Raw genomic sequence first — 27613 nt, 5'->3', positions numbered from 1 at the left:
CCAGGAGAAATGATAAATTGTGGCAGTTTTACACCTCCAAGTTTGGGGCTGGTTATGTAGTAACAGCAACCCGAAACCACATCCTTTCCAACTCCAAAGCCAGCAACAGACTCTACTAACTGCTAAAAATCTTAAAGCTTGGCCGGCGCCATGGCTCAACAAGCTAATCCTCTGCCAGCGGCGCTGGCACACCGGGTTCTAGTCCCGGTCAGGGCACCGGATTCTGTCCCAGTTGCCCCTCTTCCAGGCCAGCTCTCTGCTATGGCCTGGGAGTACAGTGGAGGACGGCCCAAGTGCTTGGGCTCTGCACCCCATGGGAGACCAGGATAAGCACCTGGTTCCTGGCTTCGGATCAGCGCGGTGTGCCAGCCGCAGCGGCCATCGGGGGGGTGAACCAACGGAAAAGGAAGACCTTTCTCTCTGTCTCTCTCTCACTGTCCACTCTGCCTGTCAAAAAAAAAAAAAAAATCTTAAAGCTTTTCACATTTAGATCCTCAGCCCATCTGGATTTCATTTTTGCATTTACAGTAAATTGAGCATCTATATATATTTTGCCACATTATCAGTAATACTGTCCCAGCCTCATGTTCTGAACATTCTATCCCTTTCACACTGGTTGCTCATGCAATGCTACCTTTGTCACACTTCAAGTTCCCGCGTATGTTTGGCCTGTTTGGGGCTCTACTGTTTCGGTGGTCTAGGTCAGCACTGTCCCATGACAGCATGTGAGAACATAATTATACACACATTGCATACAACTATATATATATATGGTTTTAAATTTTCTAATGACTTTAAAGAGATGACATTGATTTTAATAATTTCTATTAATATATCCAAGTTATATTTCAGCCTGTGATCACCACTTTTAAATTACAGTTTACATTCTTTTTTATTCCTACCAAGTCTCCAAAGTTGGTATTTTACATTCACAGCACTTCTTTTTTCTTTTTTTACTTATTTGTAAGACAGAGAGAGACAGAGAGACAAACACAGAGCTTCCATCCATGGTCCACTTGGATGCCCACAGCAGCCAGTTCTTGAAGCTGGAAGCCAGGAATTTAATCCAGGTCTCCCGTGTGGGTGGACACAATCACTAGAGCTGTCACCACTGCCTCCCATGGCTGCATCCAGGAAGGTGGAGTTGGGAGCCAGGGCCAGGAACTGAATCCAGGTACTGGGATATGAGACACAGACATCCTAACCATTAGGCTAAACCCGGCTGCAAAGCACTCCTCAATTCATTTCAAATGCTCAGTAGCCACATGTGACCAGTGGCTACAGCACTGAACACAGCAGGGCCAGACCATATTATTATGCATGACTATAACTTTATAACAAGCCTTGATAACTCACAAAATGCCTCCTCCCCTCTCTCATGCTACAGAATTGTCAGATAGCAGCCGGCGCTGTTGCATAGTGGGTAACGCCACTGCCTGCAGGGCCAGCATCCCATATAGGCATCAGTTCGAATCCTGGCTGCTCTACTTACAATCTTGCTTTGGCCTGGAAAACAGTGGAAGATGGTCCCAAGTCCTTGGGCCCCTGCACCCATGTGGGAGACCCAGAAGAAGTTCCTGGCTCCTGGCTTCAGATCAGCACAGCTCCAGCCATTGTGGCCATTTGGGGAGTGGGCCAGTGGATGGAAGACCTCTCTCTCTCTCTCTTGCCACTGCCTCTCTGTAACTCTGCCTTTCAAATAAATAAATAAATCTTTAAAAAAATTGTCAGATTATTCCTAGCTCTTTACAATGAATTAGAATCAGATTGTCAACTCCAGGAAAAATCTTGTTGGGATTTTCACTGGAATTGCACTGAATTTATGGGCTGGAGTGTCAATATATCTGTAACAAGAAATCTTATTATCCATAAATATGATATGTTTATTCAGGTATGTCTTCTTCCAGGTCCTGCAATTCAAGTTTCCCATACAGATCAATCCCATCTTTGATTTATGTATTCTGTATTAATTTTGCTTCTGTTGTATGTGAGGTTTTTTTCTTAAGATTTATTTATTTACTTATTTATTTGCGAGGTAGAGTTACAGATGGTGAGAGGGAGAGACAGAGACAGAAAAGTCTTCTATCCTCTGGTTCACTCCCCAAATGGCCACAATGGCTGGAGCTGCGCCGATCCGAAGCCAGGAGCCAGGAGCTTCTTCCAGGTCTCCCACACAGATGCAGGGGCCCAAGTACTTGGGCCATCTTCTACTGCTTTCCCAGGCCATAGCAGAGAGCTGGATGGGAAGTGGAGCAGCCAGGAGAACTCACGCCCATATGGGATGCCAGCGCCACAGGTGGAGGTTTAACCTACTATGCCATGGTGCTGGCCCCGTGTATGAGGTTTTAAAAATGGAATCAGGTTCTGTGGGTACAGCTTTGAAAGCAAAAGCAAAATGGAGTTCTATCAGAGTTGCACTTTACAAATAAAGTAAGAATCAGTGTGGAAGGCACCTACCGCCACCATCAGAACTATGGGTTCTGAAGCCAGAGTTTGCCTTGGTGTTGTCTGTAATTGAAGGGTCTGTGAATACCTGAGCGAGGACCACAAGTCAGAGTTTACCATACCTGAGGAAACAAGCGGTTTTAAGGATGCTGCTGGGGCCAACATTGTGGGCAGCAGGTGAAGACCCTGCTCACAACACCAACATCTCATATGGGAGTGCCTGTCTGAGTCCTTGTTGCTACATTTCTGATCCAGCTCCTGGCTAACAAGCCTGGTAAGGCAGTGGAAGATGGCTCAAGTCCTTGGGCCCTAGCCACTCACATGGGAGACCCAGATGGAGTTCCAACCCCCTGGCTTCTGCCTGGCCCAGCCCCAGCCATTGTGGCCGTTTGGGGAGTGAACCAGTGGATGGAAGATACATATCTCTTTCTCTCTGTCATGCTGCCTTTGAAATAAATAAATCTAAAAAAAAAAAAAAAGTTGCTATCTGCAAATTGTTACCTATAGCTAATTAATGTGAATAGGTGTTTTGTACACTGTAAAAACATTCCACAATTGATCGTCCATTGCCCCTGGTCTGCTCTCCTGAAGACAAAGGAGTGTGGTTTTACCAGTCTATCAGAAAGTCTACAAAACAGGCAGAGAAAAGATGACAGGGGCTGGTGCTGTGGCACAGCAGGTTAAACCGCTGCCTGCAGTGCCAGCATTCCATATGGGCACTGGTTCAGTTCCTGGCTGCTCCCCTTCCTATCCAGCTCCCTGCTAATGTGCCTGGGAAAGCAGTAGAAGATGGCCCAAGTGCTTGGGCCCCTGCGCCCACGTGGGAGACCTGGAAGAAGCTCCTGGATCCTAGCTTCAGTCTGGCTCAGCTCCAGCTGTTGTGGCCATTAGGGGAGTGAACCAGCAGATGGAAGACTGATACCTCCCTCTCTCTCTCTGTAAACTCTTTCAATAAAATAAAATCTTTAAAAAAGAAAGAAGACAACGATGACAGCCCTAACCATGGCATTGCGCCCCTCTGGGCCTCCATCTCAGCCTGTGCAATGGAGAACACCAGTCTCAGTTATCAGGATTCCCGTGAGAGTCACTGTTTCTGCCATACTGCATAGCAATGCAACACCAATTACTGCTACCCACATGGTGCCTTCATGAGAATCAGAAAAAGGAAACCCATCTTCCCCACGGATGCAGTCCTGTGCCAGGGCATATAGCTTGGTAAGCAGTCCACAGGCTGTGTATTGGCCCTGCCTGCCAGCCCTGCTGGCCAGGCACCTCTGAGCAATGAATGACCTGTGCACTTATACACAGAGGTTCTGTTGTTAGTCTCTGATCTTTTCCTTTAAATAGCCACTGTCTTTTTTTTTTTTTTTTTAAATGTTAACAAAGAAACCTTATGACTACTTTAAACAGGGTAACAGAATGACTTCCGACAAAGAGGAAAATCTTAACATTTAAAATTGTAAAAACGGGCAGGTGTTGTGGTGCAGCAGGTTCAGCCACTGCGTGGGATGTCCATTTCCCACATCACAGTGCCAGTCTGAGTCCCAGTCAGTCTGCTTCTAATCCAACTTCCCGCCAAGCATCCTGGGAGACTGCAGATGATAGCTCTAGTACATGGACCCCTGCCACCCATGCGGGGGGCCCAAATGGAGTTCCAGCCTACAGCCCAGCCTGGCCCAGCCCTGGCTATCCCAGACAGGAAGTGAGCCAGCAGATGCAAGATATCTCCCCCATCCACACCCCCACCTTCATTGCCGTGCCTTTTTTAAATGAATAAAATTATAGAAACAGTTGATGCTACTTAAACCTTAGTTAGATACTATTCCCTTCCAAAGGTTTTGAACTTGAGCCTGAGGGCTTCTTTCTTCATTGAAAAAGAGAAATTAGAAGGCGTTTGGCACAGCAACTTGGGTTGCAGCTTAGGAAGTCCACATCCCACGTGGGAGTGCCTGATTAGGGTCCCAGCTCTCTCACTTCTGATCCAGTTTCCCATGAAGGTGCGTCCTGGGAGGTAGAAGGTGATGGCGCTAGTATGGGGACCCCTGCCACCCACACGGGAGACTTGGATAGAGCTCTGGGCTCCTTCAGCCTGGCCCAACCCTGGCTATTATGGGCACTTGGATAGGAAACCAGGGGATAGAGGATCTCTCTTTGTCTGTTTCTCTGTCTCTCTAATAAAAGAAAATTAGCATTAAAGAACACCAAGCAAACTGATCCCCAATACAGTAAATTGGAATAAAAATGAATGAAAACCTGAGTGACCGTCTCATACGTAATAAGTCCCATCATGCCTCCTTGAGAAAACACCAGGACATATGCAGTGTAAGTAACTGCAAAACGAATTCTAACCCTCAGGAACAATGACGAAAACAGCCACCACCGAGGAGAACCCTTGTTCCGAGCTCCGTGACAACTCCTGTACACCCTCATCCTACTGTGGCGCTCACAGTAACCCAGCCCCTTGTTGCAGATGAAGACACCGAGGGCCCCCTGTCTGCCTCAGGTTACACAGACACCACAATTCATTCTTAAACTCATCCCTTTACCCACTATGCCTGCCTGTCCTGCAGAACACATGCAAGAGGCCCCCAAGCTCCTTGCAAATCCTCTTGGGAGGAAGGGCTGAGCGTGAAAAATGCTGCATAAAATCCCTCCCTCTGCGGGCGCCAAGGTCAGCTCTGCAATGGTTCAGGTATCTGAATTCAGTTGTTACCAGAAAGCAGCTCTTTTTATGAGTCCCCAACAGAACTGGACAATGCAACTTTGCTCAGAGCCACAAGAAAACAAAGTTCTTCTCGGTTCCCGACACAGTCGTTTCTTTGTAGCACAGCACAGAAGTACAGATGCTTTGGTCAAAAACCACAGGAGAAACAGGATGTACGGTGTGGTCAGGCTGTAGCTGGGAAAGGGCACCGCTGCCCCGCAGACGGGCAGCTGGCAGAACGCCGCCACCGCCACCTCCGAGACGGAGGGACCAAGGGCAGGCTTTTACCGAGCAACTCACGAGCTCATCTGGAGGTGAGGATCAGAGACAGGGGGCGGGGGCACGGGCGGGGCTGGGGGCTGGGGGAGGCATGTCCGGCAGGGACGGGGCACAGCCCACGGATAAGGAGGCAGGAGCCCCTTCCATGTGGGCACAAAGGCCCCAGGGCAAACTCCCTGACTACAGAAGATGAGTCCAGGGATACACTTTTTCTTTTTTTTTTTTCCCCCTTTTATTTGAACTAAAGAGAGAGAGAGAGAGAGAGAGAATATCTTCCATCCACTGGATCATTCCCCAAATGGCCACAATTGGGGCTGGGCTGGGCTAGGCTGAAGCCAGGAACTTCACCCAAGTCTCCCATGTGAGTGCAGGGGTCCAAGGACCTGGGCCATCCTCCATTGCTTTCCCATGTGCATCAGCAGGGAGCTGGTTCTTCAGACTGGAGCAGCCAGCACTTGAACCAGTGCCAATATGGAATGCTGGCACTGCAGACAGTGGCTTATCCCACTGGACCACAGCATCGGCCCCCCAGGGATGTACTAAGAATCCAAGCAGGGTGGGCACGCAGGTGTCAAACCAGAAGTGAAAGGCCCTGAACGCCACTTCCAACGGCCACATTCTCCAACCGTGCAAACACCCAAGGCTCTCAGCAAGCGCATAGCCTGCTGGGGTCTAGTCCCAAGCCACCTGCTTGCTCGTGGACAGCAAGGCCTCTTGGTCGCCAACGACTGAACCCTTGTCCAGGAGGAGGGATTCAACGAGCTCTGTCCAGGACAGTTGTCAATCCTTCCTGTCTAGTGTTAACTGAATGTAACAGTCACACTTGCTCTGGTGCATAGTGCCAGAGCTGAATTCTTACAGGGGGGTAAATGCTTAAAAATAACTTAATTCCCTGACAAGTTTCCTTTTCAAAATTCTTGGGTTATAAAACCCAAGAGATAAGTGAACATGCTTACAAAACTCCTGGAAAAAGAAAATCCCATCCCTGCCTGGGCTCAGATGACAGGGTAATAAAGAAAACCCTGCACACTCAGAGACCCCAGTCGCCCCTGAAGGCGAGTAACTCTGTGAACGGGAGAGCCACGAGCCCTCAAGTTACTACTGGGCATTTCAGGAGGTAGTGTGCACACTTGTGGCTTTGTGGTCTCCAACTGTCCTGGGGGCCCATGGAGGCCTGAGTATCAGGAACTATGTGGTCATAGTGCATGGCCTGCCTCAGCAGAATCCATCACGGGGGACTGAGCCCACCAGAGACGCACTCCCTGCTCAATTCTCACCGCTGCCGCAGCTGCTCCCACCCTTTCAGGCCCCGCCCAAGGACCCAGACCAGGGATAAGCAATATTCTCCAAATTGTTTAATTTGTGATTCAGAAGGGGAGGGGGAAAAAAAATAAGGAAAACTTTACGCTCACTTCTCTTCGATGCCAGTGGGGAAGCACTTGGCGATGTAACATATGCTGTTAGTCCTTCCACATCTGTGGATCTTAGCCATATTTTTCTCAAAAACCCAGCCCTACATTTGGATTTGGGCCCACAGTAGCTGCTCACCCACTTGTACAAAATGACAGTAGAGTGTTAAGAGGAAGCTGTCTCCTAGGCAGAGATGCTATCTCGCTGAGGCAGGAAATCCACTGCTCCTGTCTAGCATAATTAAGGGACTAGCCCAAGACAGTAGCCAAGCAGGCACAAACCCAAAAAGCACAAAACAAATAGGGTGTTCAAATCTGGCCCAACACAGTGAAAGCTGGAATGTGCAGGGTCGAGGGAGCCCCGGTGCGGGAAGCAGTGTGGCCATGGATGGAACAGGGCAGTGTGGAGGAACACAACTCTCTCACAGAATGCCACCCCATCACCCAGCTCCTGGAGCTGCGGATGGAACCACCATGTACCCTTCTCTCCAACATGCATCTCACGCACAAGGCAGGAGCTCCAAGCTCAGTTCTCAGCAACTCTTGGATTTAGAATCAGCCCCAGAACAAATCAGGTCTGGATTCTTCTGGACTGCATCCTTGCTAGGTCTGGTATGCGTCATTACGTGGCCACATTCCTTTGCTCCTCTGTGAGAGGCCAGAGCTGCTGGACACCAGCCTAATGCTGGCAACCGATAAAACAGGGACAGCTCCACCAGAGCAGAGGTCACAGAAACATCAAGAACAAAACCCAGCAGCTGCCTTCGCCGGGGCAATGCAGTCCAATAGCTACAAGGAGTCACAACTGAGACCCTGAACACAGGCCCCAGGCAGACAGGGCGGCCTGCTCTCCCAGGAATGCTGCCGGACAGGATTATTTAGGGTGACAAGTCAGGGCTGCAAGTGCATAGCAAGTGTCCCTTGGGGATATACATCTACACAACTTCGGAGCCCCAAATGCTTCCCAGCCACTAGCGACACTCAGAAGCACTTGCTCCTGCTCTCCTTCTCCTCCTCCAAGGCCGTAGGGCTCTGTGTCCTCTCGGTCTGATCGCACCTGCCCAGCCAGACACACAACAAAGTGATCTTCCCAACACTGATGTCTGCAGCATTCCTCAAAGGGTTCCCCAACTCTGTAGTCCCCCACAGCCAAACCCTCTGGCGTCGTGGCTCTCACATCTGGCCTCCATCCACTCCACAGTCTTACCTCCCGCTGCCCCCCAACCCCAAAGCTCCCCTTCAAAGTCCCGTGTGGGCAACCTGGGCGTGGCTGAGACCCTCCCTCCCAAAGAATGGCCTCACACCACCGGATAAACTGGTTAAGGCACAAACCACTAAGGGAGAGCGAGCCCTGGGGTCCTCTCCCCCGTAAGACCCATAAACTTAGAAAGTCCCAGTCTGCGTGCACCCTCATAGCGCAGCCCCCTCCCAGGGCCGCCACTCCCTGCTCCCCAGGCGTCCTGAACCCTCACTGGGGTCAGACCACCACGGGCCTCGCCCAGTGCCATCTGAGGGCGGCTCAGAGGGGCGCCGCCTGGCTCGAGAGTTCCCTGTCAAAGAGAAATCCGAACAGACCAAGTCCAGGGCACCTCGGGGTGCCTAGGAGCACCCCTGCATTACTCTCTGCCACTGGGCACCGGGAGACCATCCCCACCCGCCGCCGCCGCCGGCAAGCAGAGAGCCCCTCTCTGCCGGCACCTTCCTCACCCTGGCGACCACCACTGCCCCGCGCCAGGGTCCGCAGCGCACCCCAGGAAACCCCGGCGGCTCGGAGCGCGAGCCACGCCCACAGACCCCACGCCGGAGCACCGGGGCCCCGCACCCGCTCCTCCGCCCGCCAGTCCCAGAGCCGCGGGGGTCAGAGAGCGCATTCACGACGCCGGCCCCCATCCCGCTGCACACGAGGGGCAGGGTGGGCAGAGCGCGCTCCACGGCGGCCGGGACCGGCAGAGGGGCACACAGGGCGGGTGGGGCGGCCCACACCGCGAGGGGCCTGGGGCGCCGGCCGCGCGGAAAGGCGAGAACCCCTCCCCCTCCGCGCTCCGGGGCCCCGCCCGGCCTCCAGGCCCCGAGCGCGGCCGTGCCAAGAGAAGGGAGGCACGGGGAGGACACTTACTTAAAAGCTACATAGTTTCACTGCCAGCCCATCTCGGGACTGCGGGCGGCAGCTCCCGGGTACCCGGCCCGCACCTCTGCGCCCACTACCCTGGCGCGGCTGCTCAGTTCCACAGCCCACCCCCTTACTCCACCGTCGGGCGGAGCCTCGCCCCCAGGGGCCCAGGCCAGCCCAATGAGCGGCCGACTCTGTCCAGAGTGACGTGAGCACAGAGCAATCACTGAGTCCGGCCCCACCGGGGGCGGGGCTCAGGCCGTTCGCCGCGCTTCCTACTCCGGCTGGCCCCGCCCAGCGCCACCAACTGCGCGTGTCCAGACCCGGAGGGGCGGGGCCGAGAGCCTGGCTGGCCCTAGAGATGGGGTCTGAGCTCGGTCGCCTAAAGGGAGTTGGACGGCTACGGACAGGGCAGCCCGGCTGGGAAGGGGCGGGCCTGCAGAGCGCCCCTCTCTGCTCCCCCCTGGACAACGGAGGAGCCCAGCCCTACTGAGCACACTTCTCCCAGTTGCCCGCGGGGTCCAGGAGTCAGTGTCCCCGTGTTCGGATCCCCTCTTTGGCTGGGACTGCGCGCGAGGGCCTTGGCTTCCTCATCCCTAGAATGGGGCCTGGTCGGATGTGCCGATCGTTCCCTTGGCAGGACTCCAATGCATGCGGAGGAGAGACAGATGGGCGGCCCCACGTGACCGCCCCCGCGAGGCCCCGCCCGCTCCGGGTGCGAGGGTGGAGGTGTCCGGCGGGGTGGGCGGGTCCTTGGCCGTGGCTCCGGAGAGGCGCACGGCTCCGCGGCCCGTTAGCCTCGGGGCTGGGGCCGAGGGACATGGGGGCTGCAGCCCCGGCGTCGCGGGCGGCCGCGGTGCAGGCGAAAGCCCGGCGGAGACCCCGCGCGTGACCCTGGGCGCGTCTGGAGAGGATGCCCGAGGCGGCGCGCGGCAGCTGACGGGGCGCACGTCGCGGGTCCGAGTGGGCGACGACAACAGCGCGCGGGGAGCGGGCCATGAGGAGCGCTCTGGCCGCCCGGCCCAAGGCTGGCATCGGGGCTGGCGGCGTCCTGCGGCGCTGAGGGTGTGAGGCAGCGAGGGGCGTGCGCGGCGCCATGGCGCGGGAGGAGTGCAAGGCGCTGCTGGATGCGCTCAACAGGACGACCGCGTGCTACCACCACCTGGTACTGACCGTCGGCGGCTCGGCGGACTCGCAGAACCTGCGCGAGGAACTACAGAAGACGCGGCAGAAGGCGCACGAGCTGGCGGTGGCCGCCGGCGCGCGGCTGACGGGCGCGCTGCGCGACAAGGGCCTGGCCGCCGAGGAGCGCGCCGAGTTCGAGCGCCTCTGGGTGGCCTTCTCCGGCTGCCTGGACCTACTGGAAGCCGACATGCAGCGCGCGCTGGCGCTGGGCGCCGCCTTCCCGCTGAACGCGCCGCGACGACCGCTGGTGCGCACCGGGGTGGCGGGCGCCGCGTCGGCGGTGGCGGCGCGCGCCCTGAGCGCCCGCAGCCTGCGGCACGAGGCGGAGCGCGACTTCGACGTCGCCGACCTGCAGGAGCTGGAGCGCGAGGTCCTTGAGGTGGGCGAGATGATCCAAGACATGGAGATGAAAGTCAACGTGCCCCGCTGGACGGTGCAGGCCCGGCAGGCGGCGGGCGCTGAGCTCCTGTCCGGCGCCAGCGCCGGCGCTTCTTCGGCCGGCGGCATGTCGGTGGAGGAGCGCTCCGGACCCTGCGACCCGAGCAAGGCCCTGGCTGCCACCCTTTTCAGCGCAGTGTTGCTGGCTGCCGTCGCCCTGGCCGTGTGCGTGGCGAAGCTGAGCTGACCCACACCCGTCTGCTACCCCGCGTTCTCCCTGGAGACACGACTACGGACGGGCCGGGGGTCCCGCCTGGTCAAGGGGAGAGGCTGTGAGCCCCGAGTGTGCATGTGTACACGCGCGTTTCAAGCACGCGTCTGCCTGGGTGCGACATGGTCTGGGAGGAGTTAACTTGGCGCGGGCCGCCGGAGCATTAGTCTGCGGGAGATTTAGACCCTATTAATAGAAACGGTCGCCAGTCGCCGTCCCAGATCCTTCCGAGTTAATGGGTTAATACGAGTGCCGCTGGGCGTCTTTACGCGGTGCCCAGGTTCGGTGCCCCCCCCCCCCCCGCGCCCTGCCAGCGTGTCCCATGCTCCGCGAGGGACAGTTTGGGGAAGGCGCTGAGATGGAGGGAAGCGTGGTGGGGGAGGGAGCTGTTTTGCTCCGTGAGAGTGGTGGCTGTGTTGCCCGGACAAGAAACAAATCGCCATGAGATATTGTTGTTGTTGTTGTTATTATTATTACCTTAATCCTTTGGGGCCTAAACTTCGGGGAGTGCAAGCAGTAGGAGTTTGCGCAAAGTGCTTCCTCTAACCGCGCGCTGTTGCGCTTCTTGGCAAGAGCTTATCCGTTATGCACTCAGAGCAGGTGGAAGATGCTTGTTCCTGGAAACCAAGCAGCCCAAGACCCACTGTGTTACACGTGCGTGCGGGAGCGAGCTCACTCCCCCCCTCACCCCCCAGCCAGCCCGGGATCAGAGGCTTTGGCAAAGCCCACGCGCGTTTAAAACGCACTTTCTCCTTCACAGGGGCTTGTTTTTTTGTTCCACTGCTCGCCCCGCGTGTTTGATCCTCCTTCGGAGGGGCGCTGGGGAATCCTCTTTGAAGCACTTAATCCTGTCTATCTCCCGGAATTTGCTTGCCGGCCAACAGAAGAGCCGGCTTTGCAGGGAGCTGCTCAGCTCCCTGCCCACCCCCCACCCCCGCAGGGGGTCATGTGGCATTACTGGCCCACAGATGTTTGAGCCACTCAGCTCCGGGACTGGGAATTTAAGAAGCTTTTTATGAATAGTCATATAAAGAAAAGGGCAGAGCCAGCTCACTTACTGTCAAAGGTGTTTTTAATAAAAGACATTGGGCCAATGAGTCAAACACAGCAACTTTACGAATACCAGTGTACTCATGATATTAAATATATGAAAGCCTCTGTTTACAGTCTACCTTCTGGAAGTCAGAGGTGATAGCAAACACTGGGACCACGGGGACAGACGACAGAATAGTTAAGTGTCCCTGCTTCTTTGGATCAATAAATGAGGCAACGTGGGAAGCCTCAGGTGGGGAGTAGCCAGAGCAGCGCTGCCATTTTACAGCTGGGGGAAAGTGAGACAGAGAACACGGATGCCCGTGACTTTCAAAGGTGATGTGGAATAAAACCCAGAGACTTTGGTTTGGCTGAAAACTGATAAGGATTATTATTTATTATTATTATTTAACCCGGGTGTGAGGAAAGGGATTAAAAGGGGGGACTGGCAGTTTTTCACAAGGGTGGCGGGGCCAAGGCCAGTGGCAGCAGGGGTGCTGTCTGGGTGCCCCAGCCTGAGCACCTCTCCCCACCGCCACCCCATCCCACCCCACGCCTGCTCAGCGTACAGACTCCAGGACTTCAAACAGGAAAAACTCAGGTTGTTTTCATGCATCTCTGATCAGGCTTTTAAAAGACTCATGAGGTCTTAAGCGGACTAAATATTTTATAGCAATAACTAAAATAAGAAGCTCTTCTTGCCTCGCCCAGTTTGAGGGTGGGGGATCTGAACAGGGGCCACACTGCCAGGTCCTAGGCACCTGCAAGCCCCGGTTGCCTTTGGAGAGACACAGAAACCTCCTGAACTCCTGTTCCCATGCACAACACAACCAGCAGTTTGTTCATCCTTCCCCAGGGTCTCTCTTAGGTAACAGGCTGGGATATTCTGTGACTCAGTATTGGGAAATAGGCCCAAAGGCCTAGCCCGAAAGGTGTTCTGTTGTTCCTAAGACTGTAACCCGTTCTTGTCAGGTGTTTTGGTTCATGAAGAAGAATTGTCCCGCAGAATGTATTAAGGACTCAGTCCATCAGTGTTGTATAATCCAGCTGAGACAGACGGGTTTCTCTCCTGTTGCTCTTGGCACCCCCTTGGCAGATCTGTAGGTATTTACCTACAATCAGGTGTGGACCTGACTCTGAGGGTCCTCCTTTCCTGAAATTAGTGATGAAAAGTTAACAACATAGCTGGATTACAATAAACATTCATACTGCGGCCCTGTTGACCCAAACGACTCTCTGACTTTGAAAATGGTAAGCACTAGGAATATCAGGCAGTGTCTGGAGCCACACTGTTGCCTGATAGAACTTCTGCTATGTAACACAAGAAAAATCACTTTCTGCCTTGTGTAGTAGACTGCTTTCCACCTAGTGTCTCTGTTCTGGTTTCTACATAGAATTCTAGATATTGCTTCCTGATAGACAACTGATTCAACTGGGATGATTGACAGCAAAGTTGTTAATCTTCTGTAAAGATTTGGTATGGTCTTATGGCATGATACAAGGGATAGGGCAAAGCATTCAATATGCAAAGACAAGTATTGGAATATCAAGGCACTGATTATCATGGGAAGATAATAGTTTACAAGAATGAGTTATGAATATTGGTAACATAGTATTTGTAGGAGGGGAAAAAGCTAGCAAATTTTTTCATGTGTTTTAACAATTTATGTTTTGAAATGCCACAAGGGAACAATGTCTTTGGTAAATAAGGTTTACAGTAATCTACATAAAGATGTGTGATGGTGAATGACAAGAAAGAGATGTGTGATGCTGAGTGACTTACAGGTGTTTTTGGCTGAGGTCGTGTGAGAACCCAATAATGTTGCATTTCCTTTCCAGTGTGCTCGATTGGTACATCTTTAGCTACTCAGTTCCTTTCCTCTGCTTTGTGAGGAATGCTTGGTAAGGATGAGAACCCCAAACTGTGGGCCTGTGTGTGGGCCCAAGAAGCAAAGTGTTGTAGGACTCCCCTCTGTTCCTTTGGGGGTACTCCTCCCACGAGGCCTGGCCGGCAGTGATGTGCAGGGGCGTCTGCCTCTCTCTCCAAGTACCTCAGCAGGTCATGGACCTCCCTGTGCCTCGAACCCCCCATCTGTGCAATGGGGGTCCTGACTGGTGAACTCAAAGATCCCTTCTGGAGCTGAAAACATTAACTAGAATGTAGTTCAACAACAGCAACAACAACAAAAGAGTTATTCTATTTGTTGGCTTGGTTCTGGATTCTTTTTGTAAGTTTGTTCATTGGTTTTGGTGCATATTGGAATACAGTTTTACAGTTTAGGGATGATCGTCATTTTGGTGAAAAATTAGTACAAAATTCTTTAACATTATGTAATTTTAAAAATCAGCATTGACTACGCTTACTTGATTTTAGTGCACATCAGAATTAGCAAAGGTTTCTAAAAATTCAGCTGTGTGTAAATACTACTTATTTATAGGGCTTAGATTAGGAATTTAAATTCAGAATGTTAAGTCAGATTTCTGTTTTGCTTAGCAGTCAGGCCACCTGAATGGATTCTGAGAAGTTACAGATATAAAATCCATGGGCAGGCATTGTGGTTTAGTGGACCAGGCTGCCTCCTGGGGTGCTGGCATTCCATGTGAGTCCCAGCTACTTCGCTTCCTATCCAGCTCCCTACTGATGGGCCTGGGAAAGCAGAAGAAGATGGCCCAAGGACTTGGGCCCCAGGACCCATGTTGGAGACCCAGGTGAAGCTCCTGGCTCCTGGCTTCAGCCTGGCCCAGCCCTGGCCTTTGCAGCCGTTTGGATAGAAACTGCCTCCATCTCTCTCTCTCTCTCTCTCTCTCTCTCTCTCTCTCTCTCTTTCTCCCCTCTCTCCATAACTCTGCCTTTCAAATAAATAATAAATATTTTTGAAAGATACGTATACAACACCCCATCATTAGTCCTGGAGGTGACTAATGGGTGAGCTGCAATCTGCCTCACGTTGGCCAACAGGAACACAGCCTGAGTTCTTGTGTGTGTGTGGCCTCAGATTTAAGGTGGCATTACAGGCTTCATGTCTACTCTTTTGAGTGAATGATTTCTCTGGAATGATTATTAATAAGTAAAAAATAAAGATAATATGTAACATTTATAACTTAGGGGGGAAAGTACCCTTAAACAATTTCAGCTATCAACTTGTGATTTAAAAAAAATACTCATTTTCTCTATGCACATTGGATTGGAAGTGACCCTCATGAGCCACATATTCACCTCACAGGCTTCATTACATACACACACGTTCAGAGATAACCAGGATTATAAGACTCTGGGTTTTAGACTCAGCTTCTTAACGCAGGTACGACCCGGGAAGAACAGGTCTCCACACGAAAGCTCTTTGTGCGTGACCAACACAAATCAAAGCTGTGTTTCAAGCGCCGCTTCCTCTGGCCTGTGGAAAGTGACCAACAGCTGACACCGCAGCCCCGAGTCCCTGAGGTCAGGAGAAGTTTTTGAGAAAAGCTTCCCATCCCTGACTGATTTTCCATCTCATTCCAGAGGATTCTGGGTGTTTTCACTGCAGTACTACGAGACCTTGGATATCCTTGTGCATAGTGTTTTAAGTTGAAAATGTTAAGACCTGAAGGCTTATATGACCTATTTAAATAAGTTAAACGATACCTCCCACTGTTGGAATGATTTTTAAGGCGTCCTTTTAATATGCTGGACCCCTGCGTGTATGTATAAGTTAGCATATGGAGAAGATTTATACGGAAATACGCAGAAATGAAAATATTTGTGAAGTTGGTGGGATTATGAAAGGTGTTTTTTCCAATATTTTTATGTAATGTAACATCACTTTTACAATAAAATTTTGAATGCTCTTACCATCTAAATGATGTTATTCTGTTATTAGAAATGTAAACTTTTTTTTTTTGACAGGTAGAGTGGACAGTGAGAGAGAAAGAGAAAAAGGTTTTCCTTTGCCATTGGTTCACCCCCCAATGGCCGCTGTGGCCAGGAGCCAGGTGCTTCTCCTGGTCTCCCATGCGGGTGCAGGGCCCAAGGACTTGGGCCATCCTCCACTGCACTCCCGGGGCCTCAGCAGAGAGCTGGACTGGAAGAGGAGCCACCAGGACAGAATCCGGCGCCCGGACGGGGACTAAAACCCGGGTGTGCTGGCGCCGCAGGCAGAGGATTAGCCTACTGAGCCATGGCACCAGCCAGAAATGTAAACTTTACAGTGAAGGTCTCAAATGTAATTACAAATAGTTTTAAAACCTTAACCCCAGAAGCAAAGCAAACCCTTTAGAATCTTACCTTAAGGAAGCACAGTTTGAAATGCAGTCTCAAGACCAAAAAGGTTAAGCCTCCGCCTGCCAAGCCAGCATCCCATATGAACGCAGTTTGGAGTCCTCACTGCTCCACTTGGGATCCAGCTCCCTGCTAATGCATCTGGGAAAGCAGCAGAAAATAGCTCAACTCCTTGGGCCCCTACTACCCACGTGGGAAACCTGGATGGAGTTCCAGGCTCCTAGCTTCAGCCTGGCCCAGCTCTAGCGGTTACAGCCATTTAAGGAGTGAACCAGTGAATGGAAGATCTCGGTCTTGTCTCCCTCTCTCTCTCTGTAACTCTACCCTTCAAATAATAAATAAATAAATCTTAGGGGAAAAAAGACTGAAGAGGAGAGACTCAGCTTAAGAGCACTGACTATGGAATAGGGTACATCTAAGGGGGCTGGCACTGTGGCATAGCAGGTAAAGCCGCCACCTGCAGTGCTGGCATCCCATATGGGTGCTGGTTCAAGTCCTGGTTGCTCCACTTCTGATCCAGCTCTCTGCTATGGCCTGGGAAAGCAGTAGAAGATGGCCCAAGTCCTTGGGCCCCTGCACCCACGTGGGAGACCCAGAAGAAGCTCCTGGCTCCTGGCCTCGGATTGGCACAGCTCCGGCTGTTGTCATTTGGGGAGTGAACCAGCAGATAGAAGACTCTCTCTCTCTCTCTCTCTTCTCTTCTCTTCTCTTCTCTTCTCTTCTCTTTCTCTCTCTCTGCCTTTCAATTAAATAAATCTTAGGTTCAGATCAATCTCATGAACACTCTCCTTCACACCTGATCCCAATTTCCTTATCTTTACAACAGGAGTAATAATAGGCTATGCTTCCTTCTGCAGGCACTGTGCTTTCCTCAGTGACTATCCTCCATGCTCCCTCCTGCTTCCCTGGGACTCCTCCAGGGACCAAGCCCAGCTCCAGTACCGATCGCAAACACACAGCTTCTTAGGAAGACACAAAGGCAGAGGGGAAGACTGGCGCTGTCCTCCTCTCAGCTCTCCTTCTGTTAGGACGCCTTGGGTATAGCCAGGGCTCCTTGCTTCCATCTGTCATTTCTACCTGCACCACCCCCTGCCCCGATCCCACTGCTGTCTCTTCTCAGAGCTTGGCAGCGAGGGGCTGGGCCAGTGCCCGAAATTCACAGTGAGGGATCTTGTCGTGGCTGGAGCTGCTGCCATTCCAACAACAGCTTCCTGCAGCTTCACCTCCCATCAGCTGGCTCCTGGGGGTCCCAGGGAATGTCCTCTGACATCTGTCTCACTGTTTATATAAAATGTTCTTGTTTTTCTTGTCTTGAAAGCCGTGCCCTAGTTTCTCTAATGCGTGGAAACCAATTCTCACCCTCCCAACACTCATCATGTCTTTGGCTTAGAATTAAAAAAAAAAACAAAAAACTTTTTTCTTTCTTTTTGACAGGCAGAGTGGATAGTGAGAGAGAGAGAGACAGAGAGAAAGGTCTTCCTTTTTGCCGCTGGTTCACCCTCCAATGGCCGCTGCAGCCGGCGCATCGTGCTGATCCGAAGCCAGAAGCCAGGTGCTTCTCCTGGTCTCCCATGGGGTGCAGGGCCCAAGGACTTGGGCCATCCTCCACTGCACTCCCGGGCCATAGCAGAGAGCTGGCCTGGAAGAGGGGCAACCGGGATAGAATCCGGCGCCCCGACCGGGACTAGAACCCGGTGTGCCGGTGCTGCAAGGCGGAGGATTAGCCTGTTAAGCCACAGTGCCGGCCACAAACTTCTTAAATTGTTTGTTTTACCATTTCCCCCCCAACCGCCTTTCTTTCTTTCTTTCTTTTTTTTTTTTTAAGGACAGGTACTTTTAAAACTTTTTATTGATTTTTTTTTCCTTTTGTTTGAAAGACAGAGAGACAGAGATCTTCCATCCATTGGTTCACTCCCCAAATGCCTACAACATCCAGGGCTGGACCAGGCAGAGCCAGGAACGGCATCCAATTCTCCTACATAGGTGGGTGACAGAGATGCAATAACTTGAGCCATCAACTGCTGCAGGATCCAGGATCAGAAGCAGAGCTGGGTCTCAAACCAGGAACTCTGATGTCTTATCCCCGGTGCCAAATGCCCGCCCCACCACTCAGATACTTCTTGGGCACTGGCCTACCATGGAGAAGCACATTTCATTAAGCTCATGTGTGCTTTGGGCATAACTCATGTGACACACCCAACTCTGGTAATAATGCTGGGTTTCCTGCAGGTCCATTTTCAAGTAAGCCAATAAGAGGGTACCCTTCATTGGGATATTGAGCTAATATTTTTCCTGAGCGCAGGGCTCATTAAGGTCAGCTACCACTGCTACTATTACTTATGACAATATATTAAAGTCCTAAAAATTGGATGGTTGAGTGAAAGAAACATTGTACAAGAAAAGATTCAATTTTCCATAAATAAAATCTGCTAAAAAGCCAATTGAAGGTCAAAGCTTGATATAGTTGGTAAAAATGAGAAAGAAGCTACGTGTGTAGGGAAAAACAATTTCTACTCGTGAAACAGAACATTCCTGTTACCAGATGTGGAGGGTCTTTGCCCTACATGTCAGCAGACACCAGCTCCAGGAAGACAGTGTCAGACCCCACGGATTAGGAGCTCAGTCCCTCAAGACCACCCTCGTCCACCCTACTTCAAACGCCGCCCCAGTTGGTTATAAATTGGAGTTCCCATGATCCTTCCTCCGGGGGCTTATGGAAGTTATCAGTATCAAAATGGAGTCACTTACATTAAAATGGAGCCAGTGGCCATGAATTCTTACACACACCTGCCAGTGGTGGGATCCATTCAAGAATCCTTCAGGGGCCCGAGGTGTGGTACAGTGGGTTACGCCACGGCCAGCAGCACCACCATCCCATATAGATGCCAGTTCAAATCCCAGTTGCTCCACTTCCAATCCATCTCCCTGTTAATGCACCTGGAAAAGCAGTGGAATATGGTCCCAAGTGCTTGGGCCCCTGCACCCACATGGGAGACCTGCAAGAAGCTCCTGGCTCCTTGTTTCAGCATGGCCTAGCTTTGATCATTGCAACCATTTGGGGAGTGAATCAGCAGATCTCTCTCTCTCTCTCTCTCTCTCTCTCTCTCTCTCTCTCTCTCCTTCTCTGTCTATAACTCTGTCTTTCAAATAAATAAATCTTAAAAAAAAAAAATTCCTAAAACTGCAATATTCCAGATGAGCCACTTGAGTTAATGCCATGAGTTAATGCCAACTCTTACAATAATCCCCAGTAACCAGGGGTCTTTGTTTCAGAACAGAGCTTCCTTGTTGCCCCAACCCTCTTGCATGCACCACCCGTGGTCCATCATAGCAGGTGTATCCTGAATTGTAAGCCTGAGTCTCTGTGTCAGCGGTTTCAATAATTTGCTAGAGTGGCTGTCAGAACTCAAGGAAAACCCTTATATTTGCCAGTTCATCTGAGCAGCCAGAAGAAGAGATGCATAGGGTAAGATACAGGACGTATTGGGAGGGGTGCAGTCTCCACGCCTGTTCTGGGCACACTGCCCTCCTGGCACCTTCTGGGTGTTCAACAACCCAGAAGCTTGTCCAATCTCTTTTTCATAGAGCTTAATTTCCAGCTTTCCTGGAGGTGGGTGGGTGGGGCTGAAAGTTCCAACCCTTTAATCTTTCACTTGGTTCTTCAGGTGATAGAACCCATCCTGAGACCCTAGGAGTATCCCCCAAAGCCACTGTATTCGTGTAAACTCTGGTGTTATCAAAGGTACTGATGACCATGGCAGAGGTCACTCTTTGCTGTAGGGGTTAAAGACAGTGAGGACTTCACTTGGGACGCCTCCATCTCCTCTTACTGTCTGGGCTGCAGTATCTGCTCTGCTTCCTACCCCAGCTCCCTGCCAGTGCACCTCTGGGGAGGCAGCAGGTGACAGCTCAAGAAGCTGGGTGCCTGGCATCCACGTAGGAGACGCAGACTGAGTTCCCTCACTAGCTTCTTCCTGGCCTGTCCCGGCTGCTTTGGGCTTTTGAGGAGTGAATCAATGCATGGGAGATTACCCCTACCCACTCCCCCTCTTTGTAGGTGTGTGTCTTTCAAACAAATTTAATAAGTAAACAAGTATTTTTTTTTTAAAAAGGGACTCACTATAAATAACAAAAGCTACTCTTATCACACAGGGAATCCCAGGGATTTTAGAAGCTCTATGACAGGAACCAGAAACAAAGACAAACATATTTCATATTACATCACAGTATATGTATCAAGGTCTGAGTTACAAAGGGAAATTCAAGTTGACCTACACATTTTTAAAGCCAAATTTATTGAAGTATAATTTAAATACAGTAAAATTCACTCTTTTTAGCCGTGCAGTTATGAGTTTTAACAACTGTATAAAGGGGCTGGCGCTGTGGAATAGCTGGTAAAGCCGCCGCCTGCAGTGCCTGCATCCCATATGGGTGCTGGTTCGAGTCCCGGCTGCTCCACTTCCGATCCAGCCCTCTGCTATGGCCTGGAAAAGTAGTACAAGAGGGCCCAAGTCCTTGGGCCACTGCACCCACGTGGGAGACCTGGAAGACTCTCCTGGCTCCTGGCTTCAGATCAGCACAGCTCCAGCTGTTGCGGCCAATTGGGAAGTGAACCAGCAGATGGAAGACCTCTCTCTCTCTGCCTCTCTGTGTAACTCTTTCAAATAAATAAATAAATCTTTTTAAAAAGTATACAATAGTCTCCGCTTATCAGTGGAGACAAGCTTTGAGACCTGTACTCGATGCCTGAAAGTGCTGAACTCTTTATGTACTATATTTTTTCTACACTTACATATCCATGATAAAGTTTAATGTATAAATCAAACACAGTAAGAGATTAACAACAATTATAAAATAGACCAATTATAATATACTGTAATGAAGTTATGTGAATGTGGCTTCAAACTATGATACTGTATTCACCCTTCTCTTTGTGACAAGGTGAATGATGTAGGTACTAGGTAGTGTTTACCTGAACAAAAATACTGCAATACTAGGACAGATCATTTGATACCCCGGATGGCTACTAAGCAAATAATGGGCAGGTAGCCTAATGGATGAGTCATATCCTGGGCAAGATGGAACATGCTGGCAAGTGATTGCATACTGCTTCTTTAAAAGATGTTCAATTTAAAATTTATTTGAGAGACAGAGAGAGTACCTATTGGCAGGCTCACTCTTCAAATGCCTGAGATGGCGGCCAGTATTGGACAGGGTCCCAAGTCAGGAGCTCAGAACTCAATTCAGATCTCACATATGGGCACCAGGAACTCAATTACTTGAGCCATCCCCACTGCCTCCCAGGGTCTCAGTACTGAACCCAGACATTCCAATAAGGAATACAGGAGTTTCTTTCTTTCTTTTTTTTTTTTTTTGACAGGCAGAGTGGATAGTGAGAGAGAGACAGAGAGAAAGGTCTTCCTTTTGCCGTTGGTTCACCCTCCAATGGCCGTCGCGGTAGGCGCGCTGCGGCCGGCGCACTGCGCCGATCCGATGGCAGGAGCCAGGTGCTTATCCTGGTCTCCCATGGGGTGCAGGGCCCAAGCACTTGGGCCATCCTCCACTGTACTCCCTGGCCACAGCAGAGAGCTGGCCTGGAAGAGGGGCAACCAGGACAGGATCGGTGCCCCGACCGGGACTAGAACCCGGTGTGCCGGCGCCGCGAGGCGGAGGATTAGCCCAGTGAGCTGCGGCGCCGGCCGGAATACAAGAGTTTCAACTGGTGTCCTAACAATTCAACTAAATGCTCACCCCTCTAATTGATTTTTATTTGTGAATTATGATTTAGACAGCCTCCATTCTCTTTTTTAAAAAGATTTATTTTATTTATTTAAAAGACAGAGTTACAGACAGAGGGAGGCCTTCCATCTGCTGGTTCACTCCCCCAAATGGCTGCAACAGCTGGAGCTGAGCTGGTCCGAAGCCAGGAGCTTCTTCCCGGTCACCCACATGGGTGCAGGGACCCAAAGACTTGAATCATCCTCCACTGCTTTCCCAGGCACATCCGGGACTGGAACCAGCCCCCATATAGGATGTCAGCACTGCAGGCTGGGGCTTTAACCTGCTGCACCACAGCACTGGGCCCCTACAGCCTCCATTCTACAAGTAGAGAGCTCCTATTGGGTAATCACAGAACAGTGGGTTTTGTAAGACAGGAACAAGGAAACAAAGAGAAAAAAACTAATTGGTTAACACAGGTTACTTTTTTGTAAGAGTTAAAAGAACCTCTTTTTTTTTTTTTTTTTTTTTTTTTTTTGACAGGCAGTGTTAGACAGTGAGAGAGAAAGAGACAGAGAGAAAGGTCTTCCTTCCGTTGGTTCACCCACAATGGCCACTGGGGCCGGCGCACCACGCTGATCCAAAGCCAGGAGCCAGGTGCTTCTTCTGGTCTCCCATGCGGGTGCAGGGCCCAAGCACTTGGGCCATCCTCCACTGCACTCCCGGGCACAAGCAGGGAGCTGGACTGGAATGGGAGCAACTGGGACAGAATCCAGCACCCCAACCGGGACTAGAACCTGGGGTACCGGCGCCGCAGGCAGAGGATTAGCCTAGTGAGCCGCGGCGCCATCCTAAAAGAACCTCTTCATAACTTTGACTCAAGCAGGCTAGAATCTCCTGTTTTCAGAAAAAAAACTGATCTGTTTGGAGATCTCTCTGCTTCCTTAAATCTTCAGTTTGATTTTGTGTCATTTAGCCTGAGTGACTCCATCTTGGATTGGTCTGGTCTGTTGGAGCCTAATGCAGGAACACAATCCAAAACAATGACCTGCCAAAATTTTTGTTTCACATAATTCAAATGGCACCTATACATTCTAAGAAAACAAAGCTGGGAGCCTGTATTTGGTCCGTTTTCCTTTGTTATAGCAAAGTATCTGAGGCTTCATATTTTATAACGAGATTTGTTTAGCTCACGGTTTTGGACTCTGAAAGTCCAAGATCAGGTGGCCCCATCAATTTGGCCAAAGGGGCCTCTTTGGCTGCATCACATTGTGGTGGGTTGGCACAATGACAGGAGCTCAAGTGAGAGGGAGAGATCTCCTGGCATGACAGGGAGCCAGAGAGCAGGGAAGGGTCAGGCTTACTCTAAGAATTCACGCTTGGGGAATTAACCATATGCAGGGCCCCACAAGAACTACTTTAATCTCTTCCAGACAGCGCCCCCAGTGACCTAACCAACTCTCACTAGGCCCTACCTCCTAAAAGTAGCACCCCGTCTGCCTTGCCACATTGGGGACCAAGCTTCTGACACATGAAACCTTAGGGGACACAATCCAACCACATCTAAATCATGGCAGAACCTTTGCAAAAACCTTCTTAAAAGGTTTTTACGGAAAATAATTTTGATGTGGTGATTCCTGGAGTATAGTATGTTACTGGTCACTCACAGGTGAATTTTGTTTATCCCCACTTATATGCCTTAGTTTTAAATTTTTATTCATTTATTTTATTTTAAGGGGGGAGAGAGGGAGAGAGTGAGTGAGAGAGAGAGAGAGAGAGAGAGAGAGAGAGAGATCTCCTATCTGCTGGTTCACTCCCCAAACACCCACCATAGCCAGGGCTGGGCCAGGCTGAAGTCCAAAACTTAATTAAGGTCTCCCATATGGGTGTCACGGACCCAAGTACCTGAGCCGTCACCTGCTACCTCCCAGGGTGTGCATTCACAGGACACTAGATTGGAAATGGAGCTGAGACCCGAACCAGGTACGAGTCTGCAGGCATCCCAAATGGTATCTTAACTGCTGTGCCCAACACCCGTCACCCACCCCTCCAGCTGGGTTTTAGAAAGGTTAAGCCAACTCACCTGTGACGGGTGAGTCTCAAAGCTGAAGTCATCACTCCATGGCTGGCTTCGTAGATCATAGTCTCTTTTCTTTCTTTTTTTAACCAAACAACTTAGTAATGAATAACAGAAATGAGTTTGGACATGCTGTACTAGAGATTGAAATAAAACCTGTTTGGAGCTAGGAGAACAGCAGTATGACCCTTTGTTTGTTTGTTTTTTGGGGTAGGGACTGAGGGGAGCACAGTTTTTTTTTCCTTTCAGGGTTACACATGTTCTAATCAAGCCCATAAGGAGATTTCTTATTATAAAGAGAGCTGGGAAGGACTGAAGAGTGGAAGAGTAGAGAGTTAAGTGTTTGGGTTGTAAAGTGAGCAACTGTTTGTACACAAAGCTGTCCACTCTCTGGAGACCGAGTGGCACATGAGAATTGCTAGGATCACAGGGGACAGCCGTGTGTGCTTTCTGTCAAGCCGGGGCAGCGGCACTGTGCCAGGCCACTGGAAAAACAGGACAGGGCACTCCGGGAACTCACTGCTAAACTTGGAGCCGCATTTCAAGCCTTGCTGGCTGGGTGACCTTGAGTAAATCATTACGAACTGTCTGTGTACCTCTTGCCCATTCTTCTGCACAGTTTTTTTTCCTTTTCCACTTTTTCTAACCTCCAATCCTTAGTGATATTATTCCACATAATTTTCCCAGATTGCTATTTGTCCTAGACTTTGCTAATGATTTTTTTTGTTATGACAAGTCTATATATATGGGGGGGAGGGGAGTCAAATTTCCTTTATTGAGTCTTGATTTCGAATCAAAAGTTACAGAGGAATTTACCTGTTTTCTTCTAATGCTTAGATGGTTTCTTTCTTTTCTTTTTTCTTTTTTTAATCCACTGTAATAGCCAGCCTTCAGCAGGACGACAACCAGTGACTCTCATCTCCTGGTGTTTTCTGCCCCTCACGTTTATCTAGCTGAGCAGATGATGGACCATGACTTCGAGGCCAAGTCACAAAAGGCATCATGGCTTCTTCCTTCCTCTCTCATGGATCACTCTCTCTAGGGAAAGGTAACCACCAAGTGCTAAAGACATTTAAGTAGCCCTATGGGGAGATCCACGTTGCAAGGAACGGAGCCCTCCTGCCAACAGCCATGTGAGTGAGCCACTGAGCAAATGGATCTGGCAGCCCTAGCCACACTCCAACTGACCTTTTGACCTCACTGGAGGCACTGGGTCAGAACCACTCAGCTGAGATGCTATGATTCCTGATCCACAGGAACTGTGCGATGACACCTGTTTGTTGCGTTAAGCCACCGCCTCATTTGGGAGTAACTTGTTAGGAGCAGAAGGTAAGTACTAATGTGTTCTGGAGGCCGAGCGTATTAGACTTGAACATGATCGCTGTGCCTTTTTTTTTTTTTCTTCTCATACTCACAGACTGTTCTTTGCTTCTGTCTGGTTCTTGGCTACCATGCAGATAACTGAGGTTATACGAGGTCATCACTAGATCTGTACAGAAAGGGGCACCACATTATCACAGAGCCTCCTGAGTCCTGCAGACATGCAGTGTGCTGGCTTTGGGGACTGTTATGTGTCGGTTATGATCCAGTTTCTATCACTTTGGTATATACTCCAGGAATCGGTCATCTCACTCAAGAGTGACCAGCACCCTGGAAAGTGAGCTAATACAAACATTCACATGGTGCTACTTTACAATGAACAGTGTGTCCTTTGTTAAGATACTTAACCTCTCCATAAGTGGTTAGTTGTCTGTAAAGTGGTGTTAGCTGTTCATTTAACTCAAAGACCCGAGAGGAGCTACTTAGAAGAAAGAGAGTTTACTTTGGATTACAGTTTTGGAGGTTCTCAGTCCAAGACTGGGCAGCCCATTAGTCTGGTGTCTGATGAGGATGGTGGGTTGCAGAATGCATGCAGAGCATCAGATGGTAAGCCAGAAAGCAGGGAGAAGCCAGGCTGAACTTGGCTTAAATAATCGCCTTTCTTGGGGGCCAGCGCTGTGGCATAGTGGGTTAAAGCTCTGGACTGAAGTGCCAGCATCCCATATGGGCACTGGTTCTAGTCCCAGCTGCTCCTCTTCTGATTCAGCTCTCTGCTATGGCCTGGGAAAGCAGTAGAAAATGGCCCAAGTCCTTGGGCCTCTGCACTCGCATGGGAGACCCAGAAGATGCTCCTGGCTCCCAGCTTCGGTTCAGCACAATTCCGGTTGTTGCAGCCATCTGGGGAGTGAACCAGCAGATGGAAAACCTCTCTCCCTGTCTCTACCTCTCCCTGTAACTCTGTCTTTCAAATAAATAAAATAAATTTTTCAAAAAAATAAAAATCACCTTTCTCATGAGATTTAACTTCCAAGGGCACACATCAACGACCTAAACACCTCTTTACTAGCCCAGATTAGATGCTAGAATTATATCATGTCTCCAAACTTAATCTGTTAGCATAATTCTGAATGGATGAAGGATAACATAATTGTAGCACATCTCCACCCTTGATCAGTTAACATAATCAACATAATTAACATAATAAGCTCTGCATAATAAATCAACTACCACATTGCATCAAGTTGACTTCCAAAACACTCTTTGGATCATCCCTTTCTCCCTACTCCTCGCCACTTTCAGGCCCTCATTGTTCCTTGCTGATCACACTCCATGGTCTTCCCGTACAGGCCCCTATAACTGAGTCACTGCATTGATGGTCACACCAGCACTGGAATCACCTGCATGGTAGGGGATCATTGACAGTGCAGGCTCCACAGTGCCACCTGGACCCAGCGGATTTGGAAATGACTGTCTCAGAACCACGAGCAACACTTCAGAGAGGTGTCCCCCACTACAGAGTCTGCAGAGACTCAAGGTGTGCGGAAGTTGGCGGAGTCTTCAACAGGCCATGGGTCCACTCTTGGCCTCTACATGTGCTTTTCTCAACACCTGGTCCCACATTCTGTTTCTGGAGATGTAATCAATACGCAGGCATTTGCCCCTTTTAGAAAACGAGGGGGCTTTAGAATCAGGGAGGGGGCTGGCACTGGGCTGCAGCAGGTTAAGCCACTGCTTGTGACACTGGCATCCCACATAGGAATGCACCTCCAGTACCACCTGCACTGCTCCCTACTGCTGAACCTGGGAAAGCAGTGGAAGATGGCCCAAGTGCTCCTCATACACAAAGCTATCCACTCTCTGGAGACTGAGCGGCAGGTGACAATTGCTAGGGTCCCAGGGGATGGCCATTGAATGCTTTCTGTCAGGCCAGGAGTAGTGGCACAGTGCAATGCCACCAGCAGAACAGGGCAGGGCACTCAGAGAACTCACTGGTAAAAATGTGGAGCCAGATTTCAACTCTGGGACACCCAGATAGAGTTCTGGGGTCCTGGCTTTGGCCTGGCCCAGTCTCAGCTGTTGAAGCCATTTGGGGAGTAAACCAGCAGATGGAAGATTTGTCTCCCTCTCTGTGGCACTCTGCCTTCAACTTCTAAATATTTTTTTTTAAGAAAATGAGACTAGCAAAAAGCAACGCAAATATTGGTAGTGACATTTGTGAGTTCTACCCAAGAAATGGCATATTAAAATGCTCACCCCTACATTCAGCCTAGCAGTTAAGATTGAGAGACCATGGGGCCGGCGCCATGGTGCAGTAGGTTAATCCTCTACCTGTGGCGCCAGCATCCCATATGGGCGCTGGTCCTAGTCCCAGCTGCTCCTTTTCCAATCCAGCTCTCTTGTGGACTGGGAAAGCAGTAGAAGATGGCC

The 27613-nt window shown here is 50.4% G+C and overlaps 2 protein-coding genes across 2 annotated transcripts in view; one reads left to right on the top strand and one right to left on the bottom strand.

Annotated features, from left to right (window-relative positions):
- The window catches only part of ANKRD27 (ankyrin repeat domain 27), a 53382-nt gene extending 44317 nt beyond the window's left edge, over positions 1 to 9065 (bottom strand). Inside the window, 1 exon segment of the mRNA XM_062175789.1 lies at positions 8954 to 9065. The gene's annotated coding sequence lies outside the window, so the exon portion shown is untranslated.
- A 978-nt stretch (positions 9066 to 10043) lies between these two features.
- On the top strand, positions 10044 to 15635 carry RGS9BP (regulator of G protein signaling 9 binding protein). The gene has a single exon (XM_062176472.1). The coding sequence runs from the start codon at positions 10044 to 10046 to the stop codon at positions 10755 to 10757; it is 714 nt and encodes a 237-aa protein (XP_062032456.1). The 3' UTR covers positions 10758 to 15635.
- Positions 15636 to 27613: the final 11978 nt, after the last annotated feature.

The sequence above is a fragment of the Lepus europaeus genome, chromosome 19 (genome assembly GCF_033115175.1).
Source record: "Lepus europaeus isolate LE1 chromosome 19, mLepTim1.pri, whole genome shotgun sequence".
NCBI lineage: Eukaryota > Metazoa > Chordata > Mammalia > Lagomorpha > Leporidae > Lepus > Lepus europaeus.
Note: the sequence above shows the minus strand (reverse complement) of the source record. Positions and strands in the feature narration are given on the sequence as shown.

What these genes read in the sequence shown, in the direction of transcription:
- RGS9BP (XM_062176472.1), top strand. Translation starts at nt 10,044, where the DNA reads ATGGCGCGGGAGGAGTGCAAGGCGCTGCTGGATGCGCTCAACAGGACG.